This window comes from Pezoporus flaviventris, unplaced genomic scaffold (genome assembly GCF_033815535.1).
Source record: "Pezoporus flaviventris isolate CSIRO_AGI_PZ_B2104156 unplaced genomic scaffold, CSIRO_AGI_Pfla_v1 ptg000015l, whole genome shotgun sequence".
Taxonomy (NCBI): Eukaryota; Metazoa; Chordata; class Aves; order Psittaciformes; family Psittacidae; genus Pezoporus; species Pezoporus flaviventris.
Genome location: NW_026892563.1, coordinates 1,782,141 through 1,796,982, shown reverse-complemented (window position 1 = coordinate 1,796,982; position 14,842 = coordinate 1,782,141). Strand labels below are relative to the sequence as shown.

The following is a 14,842-nucleotide window of genomic DNA, read 5'->3' as shown; positions in this document are numbered from 1 at the left end:
TCCTTCTGACAATGAGCTGCTCGCATCAGCTCCCTAAATACCTTCATCCTCATTCTCTTGTTTACTTAAATAATATCACATGAAACCATGTCAAAAATCTAACTAAAGTGACATCCAACATGACATCCAATGTTTCTCCTCCACTGACAATTCCTCCTACTTTGTTGTAAGAGGGATGAGATTTGTTTGACATCTGCTGTTCTTGACAAACCTGTGTTGGCTGTTGCTCATTGTGTTTTAACTGCTTAAAAGTATCCTGTTTACTTGCTCCATAACATTATATTGACTGGTTGTACAATGTCATTGCAGTCTACCTCCATGAAATATTTCAGTTTTGTTTTGGTATTGTTGGTTCTTTCTAAAATTATGGAATCACCCTATAAAAAAACCTGTGAAGCCAGAGTGTATGTACATGTACTGTGTATACGCTTGTATATAGAGAGATATACATATACATGCATACACTTCTCTCTCCCTCTTTGTAAAAAAAACACTGAGAATTTAAAAATTGCCTGGCTTTTCTGACCCAAATGATTCAGTTTAATACCTATAATAGAAAATGAAAGATGATGGGTGTGTCACGGGAAAAAAAGTTCATCATTCTGATGGAGAATGGAAGCAGGCAGGACTACTTACTCCTTTTCTAATAATCCTGTAAGGAATTTTTTTTCTTTACATCAGCTATAGCTCACAGGTGGAGAACATGTGAAGATGGAATGGACCCATCTGGCTCTTGGATTAGAGATGTACCTGTGATCTTATAGGCATTTATTCTTACATCTATTGTTTATTCTCTGTTTCACCGCACCAGTGGCTTAAGAAATAGGATTAATGTTGGACTTGCTTCCTGATTTCAGCCTCTCAAGAAAATTCTGAGCAGGTAGAGAACTGTGCCAATTCACATCATCCCGCTGGCTCACAGGGAACAAGTTCCTCAGATGTTGTATCAGTCACTGACAAAGGATATCTTTAAAATATTTTTTTGTTTCTGTCTCCCACAAGGACTTATTCTGTGATGCTTGGCACATTTCTGCGTTCATAATGAGCATAATCTCTCGTATTCCTGCAAAAGTTCAGTATGACAGAAAGGGGAAAATATTTCAAATTAAGCAGCATCCATCTGCATTGGTTATGAGCATACCGTACTTTGCTATAAAGATTTTCTGTAAGCATGCTTCAGTATTTGTCTTTCTCTTGTATATTTTTAATCACCCAAATTAGCATATTTTTATTTCTCCCATGTTATCTAAATACTAAATCATTTATGGCAAGGACTAGTTTTCTTTGTTTCTGAAGAAAACCATTTACTGCTTATGAGAGTGCATAAAATAAATTGGTAGTAGTAACTTGCAATATGTGCAAGATACAAAAGTTGGGTGTATGAATTTCACTTTCACATAGAAGAGTTTGAGGGGGTTTCAAGCATGTATTTGGATTTCCTTTTTTTTTTTTTCTTTTAAATTTTTTTTTTCATTGAAAACCATCCTAGAATCCCTCTCATGACCTTAGCAGTTTTGAGCTTAAGATTTCACTTTCCAGTGATGTAAATAGTGAAAATGAAACTTGGGCATGAAATGCCCCAAAGTTGAGAGTATTTAAGAGGCTGTTTCTCACCAGATATCCCTATGGATATCTCTGCGGATATATATGCCTCTTAGCACCCACTGCTTATAACACAGGAACGTACCCCCCTAAAATTTCAAGGACGTACTTTTCAACAGTTATGCAGTTATTTTTAAGCACGGATCTCGGTAAAATAACGGTGTATGAGATCTCAAGAAGACGTGCACAACTCTGTAATCCCCGTGCATGTCCAACGCGGAGCCGGTGCATGCACCGCACGAGGGTGACCACCGGCAGGCCAGGTGTGCCCTCAGCGCACCGCTGCGCTTCCCTCGAGTTTCTCTGCTGAAAGCCTTGCCTTTAGTTCCTCACATATTTTCCAGACGTTAACCGCTCACACGGAGGTCTCCGACAGAAACACCTGCCATAGTGTCACCTTCCCCCCCTCACAAAGCGCTCCCTGCGACAGGAAGCGAAGGGGAGCGCGGCGCCTCCTGCCCCGCCGCAAGATGGCTCCGGGGCAGCGGGGTGCCAGGCTCCCCCCAGCTCCACGAGGGTCCGGTATCGGGTCTGAACGTGGGAGGACTGCAGACGCGAATGGCCGCTGAGCCGCCGGACGCGCTGCGCTCGGCGCTGCCTCACGGCCCCCCGGACGGGGCAGCTCGACTCGTACAGTGCCGGCTCAAGCAAGGCCGCCCCCCGCAGGTAGGGGCGAAAGTGCAAGCATGCCGGCAGCCCCGACCCCCGCGAAGCGCGCTGCTCCCGGCGTAGGCTGCACAGCCCCAGCCGCCCTCGGCTCCGCTGCCGCCTTCCTCCGCTGCGGGCGGAAGGTGGTCGGCAGGAGGGAGGCCCGCGCCCCCGGTGCAGCTGCCGGGCATGCGCGGTGCCCCCGGAACATGGCGGCGGCGTGAGGCGGGCGACGGCAGGAGCTGCTTGACAGGCGCGTGAGCCTGAACGGACCCGCTTCCCGCCCGCTCGGTGAGTGGCGGCGGCCCTCCTGCAGTGGCGGGCGGCAAGAGAGAGGGAGGCAGGGAGGAGCGGGAGAGTAAAGGGAGTTGAGGCGGGGGTCGTGTTCCTTCCCTGGGCGCCCACCGTGACCTCCGCCCGCCGAAGCCGCGCCGGGCGCCGTGGGGAAAGGAAAATAGCGGCCCAGTTCCCTCGTTCCTGTCCCCCGCATTCCTCTCTGTGGTGCCTCCACTTGCCACCCCTCGCCAGCCCCGCCTCGGTGAAGGCGGCAGCGGGTCAGGACAGGGCTGCCCCATGCTTAGACATTGCATCCCGGCCTCCCGGAGCTGCCCGCTCCCCTCCTGGGCGGGCTGAGCGCCCGGCGCGGCGGTGAAAAACCGCTGATGGCTGGGTCAGGGGCGCAGCTGCAAGAGCGGGCAGCGGGATCTGTTCCCTGGGCGAGAGGAGCGGGGCGGCTCTCCTTCCCTGCACCAACAGAGCTCCTTTTCGGAGGGACTTTGTGTCTGTGTGTACGGGGTGGTCGCGGCTGCCAGGCAGCAGGAGCCCCGACGGGTGAGTGCAGCACGGGAGATCCCGGGGAGCGTCAGTGCCTGCCGCCCGCCGGAGCGGCGGGGCCGGCGGCGTTTGACAGCAGCGCCAGGAGGACACGCCTCTCCTGGCCGAAGCGGCCCCCCCTCCCAACTCGGCGGCGGCGGCTCCGCGCCCTCTTGGCTGGGGCTGCTCCTGCCCCGCTCCTCCCCGGCCAGCGCCGAGGGTGGCGCGGTCCTGGGGAGCGGTCGTTAACTCATAAAAGTGGATGCGCGTTAGGACTTACGTGACTGGGAGCGAGCACTTGTGTTGGGTAGGGGCCGGAGACTGCGCGGCCGAAGGGGGCCAGTCAGTGGCAGTGGGGGGGGGGGGGGCACTGGTTGGCTGACAGCGTGCGGCGGCACCGCTCCTGGTTCTTGAACAGTTGAACGGTGCGTGTGGCATGCGTTGATTGCTGAATTAAAGTGGGTGTCTTGCATGGGGATCGTTGTTTTCCATTAATGTGGGATGGCCCAGAGAAAGTTGTTACAGTACGAAAAGTTCTGTTCTGACTGTATTGTGCATCAGCGTTGTCTGTAGCGGCTGGGACAAACTGTGAAGGAGATTGCAGTGCTTTAGTAGTTAAATTAATATTTAATAATATTCAAGTTAAATTTTGTGCTCAGTTATTCTTTAGGAGAGATGCTTTAAGCGTTTTTAAACATCTTTAACTAGTTGCTTACTGCAGTTAAAGCTGAAGCCTTTACCCGAAACAGTTACTTTTGATTTTCACCTGATTAATTAGGCTGTAGGAGATAGCTAGAAATAATTTTAAAGCCTTAAAAGTTTAATGAAGAGGTGAAATACTGTTATATTAGTGAGTTCTAATAGTATAAATCTTACATGTGCCTCATATATATTCTAACTAATGTAGCCCGGCTTAGAGAGTAGAACAAAAAACATAGACAGTAGATACGACAGTAGCTTTTCAGAGCGTGAGTGAGCCTTGTTTACTCCCATTCCTGTTGTAGTCAATCCATAATGGAGTGGATGTACGGGGAGAAATCAAGTCCTCAGTAACTATCCCTTGGAACTAAATAGCATCGCTAACAGGAAATAACATTTGTCATTGACAATCTATTGTATTTTCTAAATATAGAACGAATTACAGGTAGAGACCAGGACACTGCTTCCAGGAGCCTACGCAAGGGAGGTTGTTAACCAACTTCTTGACCTCCGCATCTGCAGGGCATTTAGAGTTCTCTTCATTCCCATTTGAAAGAAATAGCCTTAGGCACCCAGCCTCAGTGCTGATTGCTTCTTCCAGAGATTAAAATCTTAATGAAAAGACAATAACCTTTGTGTTCTTCAAAGTGTAAGACATGAAACATAAATAGCCCAGAAGTCCGAGAGTTTTCTAGCCTGTGGAAAGAGCTAGAAAATCTGTTAAAAGTTGTTGAGGCTTAATAGAGCAATTTGTAAATATAAAACAATGGAAATGTTAAATAGAAAATTATTTGTACTTGAATGTTACAGGTGTTTTCATTACATGTGGTAGCCCTGGTATTTTTGCAAATACTTCTGATTTGCAGTTTGGCTCAATGTAATTTGAAGTTAATAATCTGTTAATATTCTGATATGATTTGCTATATGATTCTATTTTTTTTTTTTTCACTGTGATTTGTGTTTTGGTGTATTGAAGTGTTTTTTTCAGTACAATTTGTACAGCTTCTGTGGAGACTCCTTTTAAGGTCCAAGTGTCCTATAATTTGGTGATAACATGATGTAGTTGTAGGAACCTTTAATATTAGTTATATGCGGTTAAGATTGTTCTCGCATTGTAGCAAAGTGATAATGGTGAGGTGCACGTGTGAACAGTTTTACTTTCCATCTCTAAGTGGAGAGATGATTCATTTGCTTGAGGTAAAGCCTATAAGAAGTGAAACAGTGAAGTCCTTAAGGGAATTGTTTATTTTAAGAGTATATTTCTGTGTGAATACCATTGTACCTTCTTTCACTTGCTAGCTGACTTGGCCTGCACAGGCAATGAGCCCTGAGGGTGTGTGCCCAGCTCCTACGACTTCTCACCCCTGCAGCAGCGCTGCCTGTTGCTCGTGGAAGCAGTGAGAGAGGATTTGGTGAGCGGTCGGCTCAGACCGCGTGTGGTTGTGTGTGTAAACTCTGCACATTGCCCAAAATTTGCATCGCATGTCTGATTTCTTTGAGCATATCTGCCTATTGTCTTTTGGGATGGGCAGGGGGAGCTTGCAGGAGTGGATGGCTGGCTTCAAGTAGCTTATCCAACACTGAGCAGACTCCCCTTTTATCTGTAGCAGGTATATAGACAAAGAGTAACCAATGCATAAATGGTGGTGATGACCCTAAGAGGCACTCGTATTCCTTCCTTGTAGTGTTTTCGCTTGGTCAGCAACGATATAGGAGAGTCAGAGCTGCATGACAGCCTTTCAGAAGGTAGCAACTGTCTTTACAAGCTGCCTTATCTCTTTTATTCAGGCTTGCTCTGGTAATTTATCTTGTATGCAGTAGGCATTGGGCACAGGTACATACAACTGGACCATTTGTGGCAGAGGGGGTGTACTGTTTCCTGCTCTTAGCGACTCTCCTCCCAAGATCCCTGTCACAAAAAGTAATGAGTTTAGTTTCTGTTCCCTTGGAATAGTACCAAACCCCCAGTGTTGTCTTATATTAGACCTAATGAAATTGAAGAAGTATACACTTCTTTGCAATGGCAAGTTATGTGTCTCTTTTAGCAGTGTAGATTCAAGACTCATTCGTAGTTCTGGACTTCAATAAAGGTGCCTGCTTTTGAGTAGTGATTGATCATGTTGCCTCAAATTGCTCCAGTACTAAGTGTGTGCTTATTGTGGGTTTTCCATGTGCTTTCTTTGTGCCTTTCTGAATTACTTAGTCTAATATCAAAGCCTTTCTGAAATACTGAAACCTTTAACAGAATGTTAATGCTCTTCCATTTGTTTCAGCAGGGAGGTAACCCTTCTGCTCCCCAGGGAAGCTGCTGTCTAGATAGCTTATGTCCAAAATAATCCTAAAGTACTTTTTCTTTTATTGATTTGTTAGCATAATGCTCTGTGCAGCTTAAGTATGAATGGTGGTTTGGTATTTCTTTACCCTTAAACGATATATTTTCTGCACAGCTCCCCATTTGTATGTTGTCATCTAAAACTAAGCAAGACATTGCATTAAAGGTAGATGTCCTGCTTAAATAATTTGACTCTAGGTGGTCACAAATCAGGTCAAATTCTATTTAAGATATCAAGGGAATTCAGCCTTTCATGAAAGGGATGAACTTCTTTGATGGAAATCTGTTGTCTTCTCAAGGTAATATGATATCCCTTTTAGTGCAGGGCAAAGACCAGGTTGAGCCTTTCATCATCTCTAGCATACATTAGCTTAGGGAGCATCTGAAGTTTATAAAACTTACAAGAGGGTAGCACCATTTTAATGAGGTGCATACCTAAAATGAAGCATGAACCGTTATTTATGTACTGTATGGAATCCATCAGAGATTAATGCAGGAAGGTTCAGTGCAAGGAGTGCCATTCTTGGGGCACTTTTAAAAGCCCATTAGAAAGCAGAGTTTGTAAAAGTGAGTCTTATACATGAAGGAATGTGAAAGGGTATCAGAGCTGCTAAATTTGGTGAAACTCCTTATTGTCACTATCATCTGTCAGGGGCTCAGAGATTAAAAGGGCTCTAGCATGTTTGATGGCACTTCTCATACCGTATCTCTTGTATGTGTACCCTGCACTGGGGTGTTATAAAGAGGCAGATAGTGCTTTTCTGGAAAGTTCGGAAGACTTGTACTGGGTTTAATAACAAAATAAACAGTGTTGTAATTAGTGGAAAAACTTTGTATGTTGTGTGTATCTTCTTTTTCCAGATTGTTGTAGGAAGGACCTACATAGGTCCTTGTCTGAATATTCTCCAGTGCTCAGTGGTGTGAGCGCTGCGTGATGGAGTGAGGGGAGATCTCCAGAAAGAAAGGGAGATGCTCTGCCTCTGTCCTGGGCTGGAGCTGCATGCAACCAGTGAAAGCTGTGCAGCCATGCTGAGGAAGAGGTGGAGGAGGTTGCCTTCTTATAGCCTGCTTTTTTAATTAATAATCAGAAATGTTGTCCTGCTAAGTGGTAAAAAAAGAGATGGATTTGCTGTGGATGTTACTGATGCTTTGGGTCTTTCATCTTCTTCCATTTTTGAAGATGGAAGATACTACAAATAAATACTGCAGCTGAGTATTGGCAGCAGTCAAGTCCCTTGAGCACTTAGGAGTTGTCTTCTGACCTGTCAGCCCTTTGTTAGCTGCAGAAATGTTCAGCAGCACTGAATGTTGCTTAGGAATGTTTGTCCAAATGGACAGATGTTTTTGGTGGCATCTGCATGCAGGATGAATTCCCTCCTTTGTGTGAGGGGATTAAAGAAGGATTTCCTTTTTTAGTTTGAGAAATAAGAAGCTGGGGAAACAGCACAGCCATTGGTACCTGCAGCACAGGTGAGCCTAGGGCAGGAATGTGGGTCAGCCTGGAGACTGCAAGCAGCTCTTTGGGGTTTTCCCTTTAGAAACCACCTTTGGAAGGGGGAGTTACCGGGAAATTGCTTCAAGGTTTATTTGGTTCTGGTTGGTTTGGTTTTGTGCCCTTACTAGACATCAGGATGTGGGACCAATGTAGTTGTCCCATTACATAAGCCAGGGTACACCACTGAGCATTTCAGCAGCAGATGTGGTGAGGAGGGTTCTGTCTTTGTTAGTGTAGAGTGGCAGGAGTCCCAGCTAGCATTATGTTGTTTAGATTCTCAAGTAGGGAGAGAGAAACAGATACTTTAAGCACTGGAAGAGGATGGTAGCAGAAGTATGTTGCTGCTGGCATTGAGAATGAGCAAAGGGAGGCAAGTGTGTTGCTCTGAAACAAGCTAACTCCACTGGGGTGCTGGCAACAGACTGATCCTGTGCAGGAACGTCCAAAGGCTGTTCTCCATGCCTTCAATGAAAAAAAAGAGAAGAAGAAATTGTGCATGCTATTTGATGTTCATAGATTTCTGCACCAGACTAAAGGTGTTTCTCTAGATAATCTGTTGGATGAATAAAGAATCTGGACCACAGAGGTGGGCTTGCCAGCTGCATAGTATGTGGGTAGACATCTTCTAGATAATATCTGAACTGAGCTTCCACAGCCCTTTTTAAGTTTGGAGGCAATGTAGATGGGAGGAAGGCAGAATTGCCTAAGAGGTTGTAAAATCCCTTTTCCACCATCCCTCCTCTGCTTGTCTTCCTCCCCCTTGTCCACTTATGTACATATACTCTCTCTGACTGCCGCTTTTAAAGCCAGTGCAATTGCTTGTTCTCCAAAGACAAGCGCAGAAAAGCTCTATAGGGATCTCTAGCACCTGGGAATCTCTTACTATGTTTGCAACAGCATTTTTTTTTTCTCCCTTACCTGCTGTATTTACACTGTGCTAGAAGTATGCTTGGTGCCTCACAGAACAAATAATTTGAGAGCTCTCTTCTCTGTCAGGGGAGGCTGAGCTGAAGGCAGAGGATATGTTTTGGGGTGTAGAGAGAATTTCATGCAGGTATGTAGCTCTTAGTTAGTGCTAATGATACAAAATTGTTGTGTTTTTTTGTGCATAAATTTGTTTGCTTTATGAACGAAATTTGAGATAAGGCAGCTTGAACAAAGCCATGCTGAATAATGATGATGAATGTTTTCAGGAACAGTACTTCAGGCTTGAACGGGGAAGTGGAAAACAGCACAGAGGTTTCAGTGAGCTCAATTCACCAAAATGTTTAAGCAATTTGTCAAACTCTTGTGCTACTGTAAATAAGTACTAGTAAACTACTTAAAATGGGCAGTTTAGCTTAAAATAGAAATATAAGCTTTGTGAGCTGTATTTTTGATTTATTTGACTATAACATTAAAATACCCCTTCATGTGGGAAGACTGGCATTTTAAGAATATTTAAAGCTGTTAATGGCTGGTCAGCCGCTTTGCTGAACTGCTGACTTCACACATACCATTTCCTTTTTCAGGTTTTACAACCCTGCATCTTCTGACTTTTAAAGCAGGATGGGGAGAGAGGGAAAGAGAAAAGCTATTCTTATTTTCCACTGGTAGCCATAGAGCAGCTTTAAACTTTAATTTGTAAAGTTACTGTGAAATCTGTAATTGTTGAATCTACATGACATAAATTGTTTCTGTTGTGTGTTGATACACACTAAAAGCTATGCTGTTTAGTTTGGAGGCTTTACTTTTCCTCTCTTCTCATTTATAAGTATTTCTTGTTTCAGGAATTTTTGGGATGCATCTTTGGTCTAAAACCTATTTGCGTTGCTTTTTAAAATACACAGTGCCTTGCTCTGTACTGAATAATACACTTAGTATGGTTTCAGAGTTTAGAGAGGCTTTTGTAGTCTTGAAATGTATGACTTACTGTAATTACAGTTGCTCGTATTCTAAAGTAGATCATAAACTTACCTGGAGAGAGGGCTGAACAGTTACAGGCAATATTTTACTGCTGACATCTTAAAAGTTTGTTTATGCTAATCACTTTGTAAATAGTGAGCAGTACACTACTGGTGACTTTCTGAGGAATTTTGCAAGTGTAGAAACTCTCTTCTTGATGTTAAGGCAAGTGACATTATAAAATGATACTTGTAAAGCACCAAGTACCCACTTTCTTCCTTTAACAACTTAAGAAATACTTCAACTTAGTTGTTGTAATAATACATATAGCTAGCTAATAGTTATTCTTTTGAGAGCCTGTAAATTTGACAAAAGCCTGTCTCTCTTAGGTCTGTTCAGATACATCAGTTCATTGCAAGTTCTGCTTTATGAAAACATGAAAGTTTAATTTGCTTTCCTTGAAAGAACTATATAGCTTGTGTTACATTTTATAAGCTTCTGATACATTTGTGTAAGTTTTTTTTCTTTTAGTCTTTGAGATCTTCCTTTTCTATGATGATGCCACAGTATGCTCTAAAAGGTGCCAATTATTTTTATTACAGAAATGAGGAAGTACATGCTGTTGTGTTTTGAAGTGTACTCAGTGAGTCTACACATTGGATAATTTGCTGGAAAGTAAATTTTCAAGTACTGGAAATTTGAAAGTATTGCATGTTATAGAAATACTCCTTTTGAGTCTTACTCTCTTTATTTGCCTCTTTAAACCTCCTTAGGGAATTGTGAAAATAGTATGAAGTAGGGTTTTTATTCAAGAGATAACTGGTCAGTAGATGATTAGGTTTAAAAAAATGTATTCCAGACTCATGAAGGATAACTTTCAAGGAGTGCAGTCAAGTCACATGTGTTCGAGAAGTGAGTGGTGCCTGTTAGGTACATGTTACCTGTGTGTGGAAGCTGGAGAGGGATCTGCAGCTGCTGGTCTGTGTTTTGGTCCATGGAGGAGGCTGTGCAGGTCCTTTTCTTGAGGAAATACTCTGATGTATTGGCCGTAACAAATAGCAAGAATGAGGTGAGGAGCAGTTACAGCAATGGGAGCATGATGATACTGGCCAGTGGTTGTAAATGGTGCCTCTTGTGTTTCTAAAGCTGACAGCATGTGAATGCTGGTGGTGAAAGCAAATGTAGTACTTGTACGTACAAAAGAGTTTGGGGAGAATAATTTTTTTTGCTTACGTTGTGCCTGTTCTCTGTCTCTGGCTGATTTTGCTGTTCAAACTGTGTGTTTCCCCTTTCCCCTCCTTGTGTATGGAAATTTGATCTGGAAACATTTGTAAAAGAAAAAAAAAAGGCAGAAGAGAGGGGCAACTAAAACTTCTTGTTCAGACTTAGCCTGAAAAATGTCTGCCTGTATTTCAAGCTAAGATTAAGGAGAACTTAATCTATGTTTCAGAGTGGATGTTTTGTTGGATTCTCTTCTGTGCTGTGTATCTATGTAAAAGAATAGCCTCAGTCCTTATCCAGTGGGGGCTGCACATTGACAGCTGTCCCTTCATCCCTGGAGGATGGCAGTGATGAGGTCTGAGTTATTGCACTTATACCACCAGTAGAGTCAAAAAGCTAACTGTCTCTGAAATTAGTGTCTCTCTTTTACCTCCAAGAATGAGATACAGTCATTGACGGAAAAACCTTTAATCTTTTTGATGGGGACTAAACCAACAATCTGCTGGTCACTTAGGCTTTTTAAAAATGTTGTGTTTATCTCTGTAATTCTGTGCTTTGTATTTTTTATGAGCAGGCGTGCTATAAACTGGGAAGTCTTAAATAGGCATGATTTTTTTGAGGACTTTCAGATTACTTGAGTGCCTGTCTTACAGTGAGAAGGATAATGGAGAGATCTTGCAGGCAAAACAGAGAATGTTTTTGACATCTCTGGAACACTAGCTTCTCTGAAATGCAGCCATGCATGTCCTTTGAGTAATTCTTTCAAAATCAGAAGAGCAAAGTTAGAGAGGAAAAATGTTTTCCATCCTGTTGTCTGACACCTAGCATTATGCAGTAGCAACGAGGAGAAGGTGAAAGCATCAGCTTGTCTACTAATATACTGCTTTCTGACAAAGGGCTTGCACAGTGGGAGGTGGCTAGTGGAAGTGATTTGGGGATTAACAATAAAAACTTCAGTGAGGGATTAAGGGCAGATGAATGCTTTCTATCTTGATTTTTTTGAAAAGTAACTGATGTAAGGGATGCTAATCGGAGATAAAAAAAACACCTCAGTTTACAGGATGAATTGAGATGTAAATTGTGTAAATAATACACTTCATGAGTGTGGAGATCCTCCACTACTCTTTAAATTGGAGATGTTTTGATGATGAATGCTGTGTTATCCTAGGTTCATGTCTTTTTGGTGTTTGACCATTTTCTGATGATCACTATGCTTAACTTGATCCCTGTAACTTCGATTTTCATTCTGCTGCTTTGCACACCCTAATGCCATAATGCTTCAGCCTTGCATCACATTTATTTGCTGGTATATTCCTGACCTGGTTTTCTTGCGCTTTTTCCCTTTCATTTCTAGAAAGTTTCTAGAAGCTGCTAGATTAATTTCTTAACCCCAGCTTTCTGTATCATTCAGCTTGCTTGCCGAGGTGCACATACAAGAGTGCCACAAGTTCTGTCCTTGCTACGTAATTTTGCCCAAACTCCCTGGAAGTTTCTCTCTTGTATTTGCTGGCAGTTCTCTCCTATGGTGGGTGTACTGTGAGTTGAGCAAGGCTGGTGATGGTGAGTGCAGCGTAAGAGATCTCTGTCTTGGTTAGCAAAGGACGTAACTGCCTTCCTTATGGTTTGCTGCTTAATTATGTGAGGTGATGGAAAGATGTTCTAGGTCTTCCCTTGCAAAAGAGGTTATGCTTTGTTTCAGACTGACCCTGCTCTGTGTTGGAGGTAACTGGTTTTCATTTTGCTCTAATTCAGCAGCATGAGCAGTTGTTAAACAGAGGCTCAGAAATACTGTTCTTGAATGTTTTCTGTGATAAACAGCGCTATCTACAAGCTAATTTAATAGCAGCTTTAAATTGAATACTTAGGTGTAACTGGGTTTTAAGTAGCACCTCTCTGAAACAGTGGTGTATTTTATTTCTGCAGTTGGATTTGCCGCATTTCAGGCAGCACTTTCAAAACTTCAGTTATCTTATATTTTTAACAGGCTGGTGGGCATGCTGTAAAACGGCCTATCTGGTACAATACAAGCTAATGAAAAGCTGGAATCCTTTTTATGTTCTGACAGACGCTCCGGTTGTGCTAAACTTGATGACTATCACTGCGGGGCTGGAATCTTTATTACTGCACCAAGTGCAATCTGGTACTTGGAACAAAAAGATAAAAACCATGCACTCTTTTAAAGTAATCTGTAAAAACAGTTACTTTGACTCTGCATCACCTTTCACGATTTATTACTTGCAGTGGAAAAGCTTTGAATTTTTGGGGGAGTTTATGAAAGTATCAAGTATTTCAAATCTATCTTGTGGCTTAAAAGGATTTCTGGTCTTAATCCTGATGACCACTTATGCTATGAATGAGATTGTGTAGCAAAACCTGCTTATTTTATGGTAGGATTCAGTTTTATTTATAACTGCTTTCAAGTCTCAATCTTGAGAATATTTCTAATAATGGTCTACCATGTTCACACACACAAAAAATGAATTCTTCAGTCAATGGCATTTTTAAAGCCATATTTAATTAGCTTTAGCCATGGGACTTGAACACAGAGTTCAAAAACTAGGTGCTGGAGTTTGTAATGTAATGTACATTACAAACTAATCACAGTAATGACGTGCACACACACAAAATTAAAGGTTGGTTTTGCTCTTTTGCAATAGTTTAATCTGGCCCTTCTAGTTTCTAAACATTACAGTAATGTGGCTTGCTACTTTCATCTGCAGTAACCGTTTCCCTACCAGGTTCTTTCTGCTCTATTACAAGTCATAGTGGGCAGGGGTATCAGTGAGCACTTGGGCTTTTGTGTAGATCTCTTACATCAGTGTTTTGTTCCCACTTTTACCATAGTTGTGCAAGACTCTGTGTTTTACCTAAAGGTGTTTAAGTTGATAATTGTTTAACAAGTGAGGCAGGATGAGTGGGTTGTATATAGAAGTCTTTCACTCATTTTTCAAGTAATGTTTGTTGGTGAAGAAAGGGATAAAGCATGCTTTGTATCTTTGTATTAGAAATCCACAGGAAAATGCAAATTATTATACAATGAATGGTCTAAAACAATGAAATAAAAGTTTGGGTTCTGTACCCTTGCTAGTTTGCTATGTCCATTGTTTACATGCTGTTCTACACATAGTTTGTTAAACATTTGCAACTTAGTACCAGCAAGATAATTATACACCAATACAAAAATAAAATCCTCCTTTCAAAAAAAAAAAAAACCCAAACCCCAACAACAACCTCCCCCCTAACTTGTTGTATTACTACTCCACAGGAAACTGTTGTGCTGAAAGGAAGAATTAACTGGTCTTTCAACTTCAGCCTTTTTATTGTGAGAGGGGAGATCACAGAAGTGTTACCATGGGGAGAACAGCAGCTAAAGGTAAGGCTTGGTAGCTTTTTTCCAAGAGGAAGGAAAATGAGGAACCTGCTGAATTCTCATTTTAAAGGTGGGTGGGATATTACTTGAATATTACTATACTGTTAGAATAAAGAAGACAGTTTATGATATGTACTGAATACAGGTTAAGTTCAAACTTCATATTGTTTTAGAGTAAATATGCTAAATTTGGCTTATCGTGGAGTTTTACAAGTCCAACCAAAGCATTTTTTTTCCTGTGACATCTTTGAAGCCATTATACTACTTTAAAATTGAAGAATGTGTCTGGGTGTGATATTAAATAAAATGTAGTGTTTCATTCTGTAGTTGCATATAATTCAGTAAGACAATAACTTAGTAGTAAAAGGAATAACATTTTACCACCATGAATGGCATTAGCAGCTGTCTCTTAAAGACAAAATGTGCATTTTTAAAGAAATTTCTCCATGAATGCACAGCGTATTACAAAGGTGTGATTTCTGCAGTGTCAGGTCTGCCAAAGTTAATCATGAAATAACTGCTAAAATAAAGAGTGAAGCTTAAGAAAAAACAAGGGTGTTTGGGTTAGTGAAACAAAGAGAATGTGAAAAAAGACACACTGAAACCAGGTTGCTGCTGCTTTTCAAAGCTTTCAGACGGTTAGTCCTCCCCCAGAAAAGGCTGCTAACACTTGTATTTTTCTTGAGCTTTCCATCTTCAGCCCAAGCTGCTTTATGTGCTTGCATGCTCCCTTGGTAAATAATTGCTTTTGTTATAATAGATTTTCTGTAATGGCAGG

The 14,842-nt window shown here is 42.2% G+C and overlaps 1 protein-coding gene across 1 annotated transcript in view; it reads left to right on the top strand.

The window, feature by feature from the left end:
* Positions 1-2,597: 2,597 nt before the first annotated feature.
* SCML2 (Scm polycomb group protein like 2) overlaps positions 2,598-14,842 on the top strand; it is a 71,157-nt gene continuing 58,912 nt past the window's right edge. The window contains 2 exon segments of the mRNA XM_061453198.1: positions 2,598-3,370; positions 13,960-14,067. Coding sequence (XP_061309182.1) covers positions 14,046-14,067 — 22 coding nt within the window. The 5' untranslated portion in view covers positions 2,598-3,370; positions 13,960-14,045.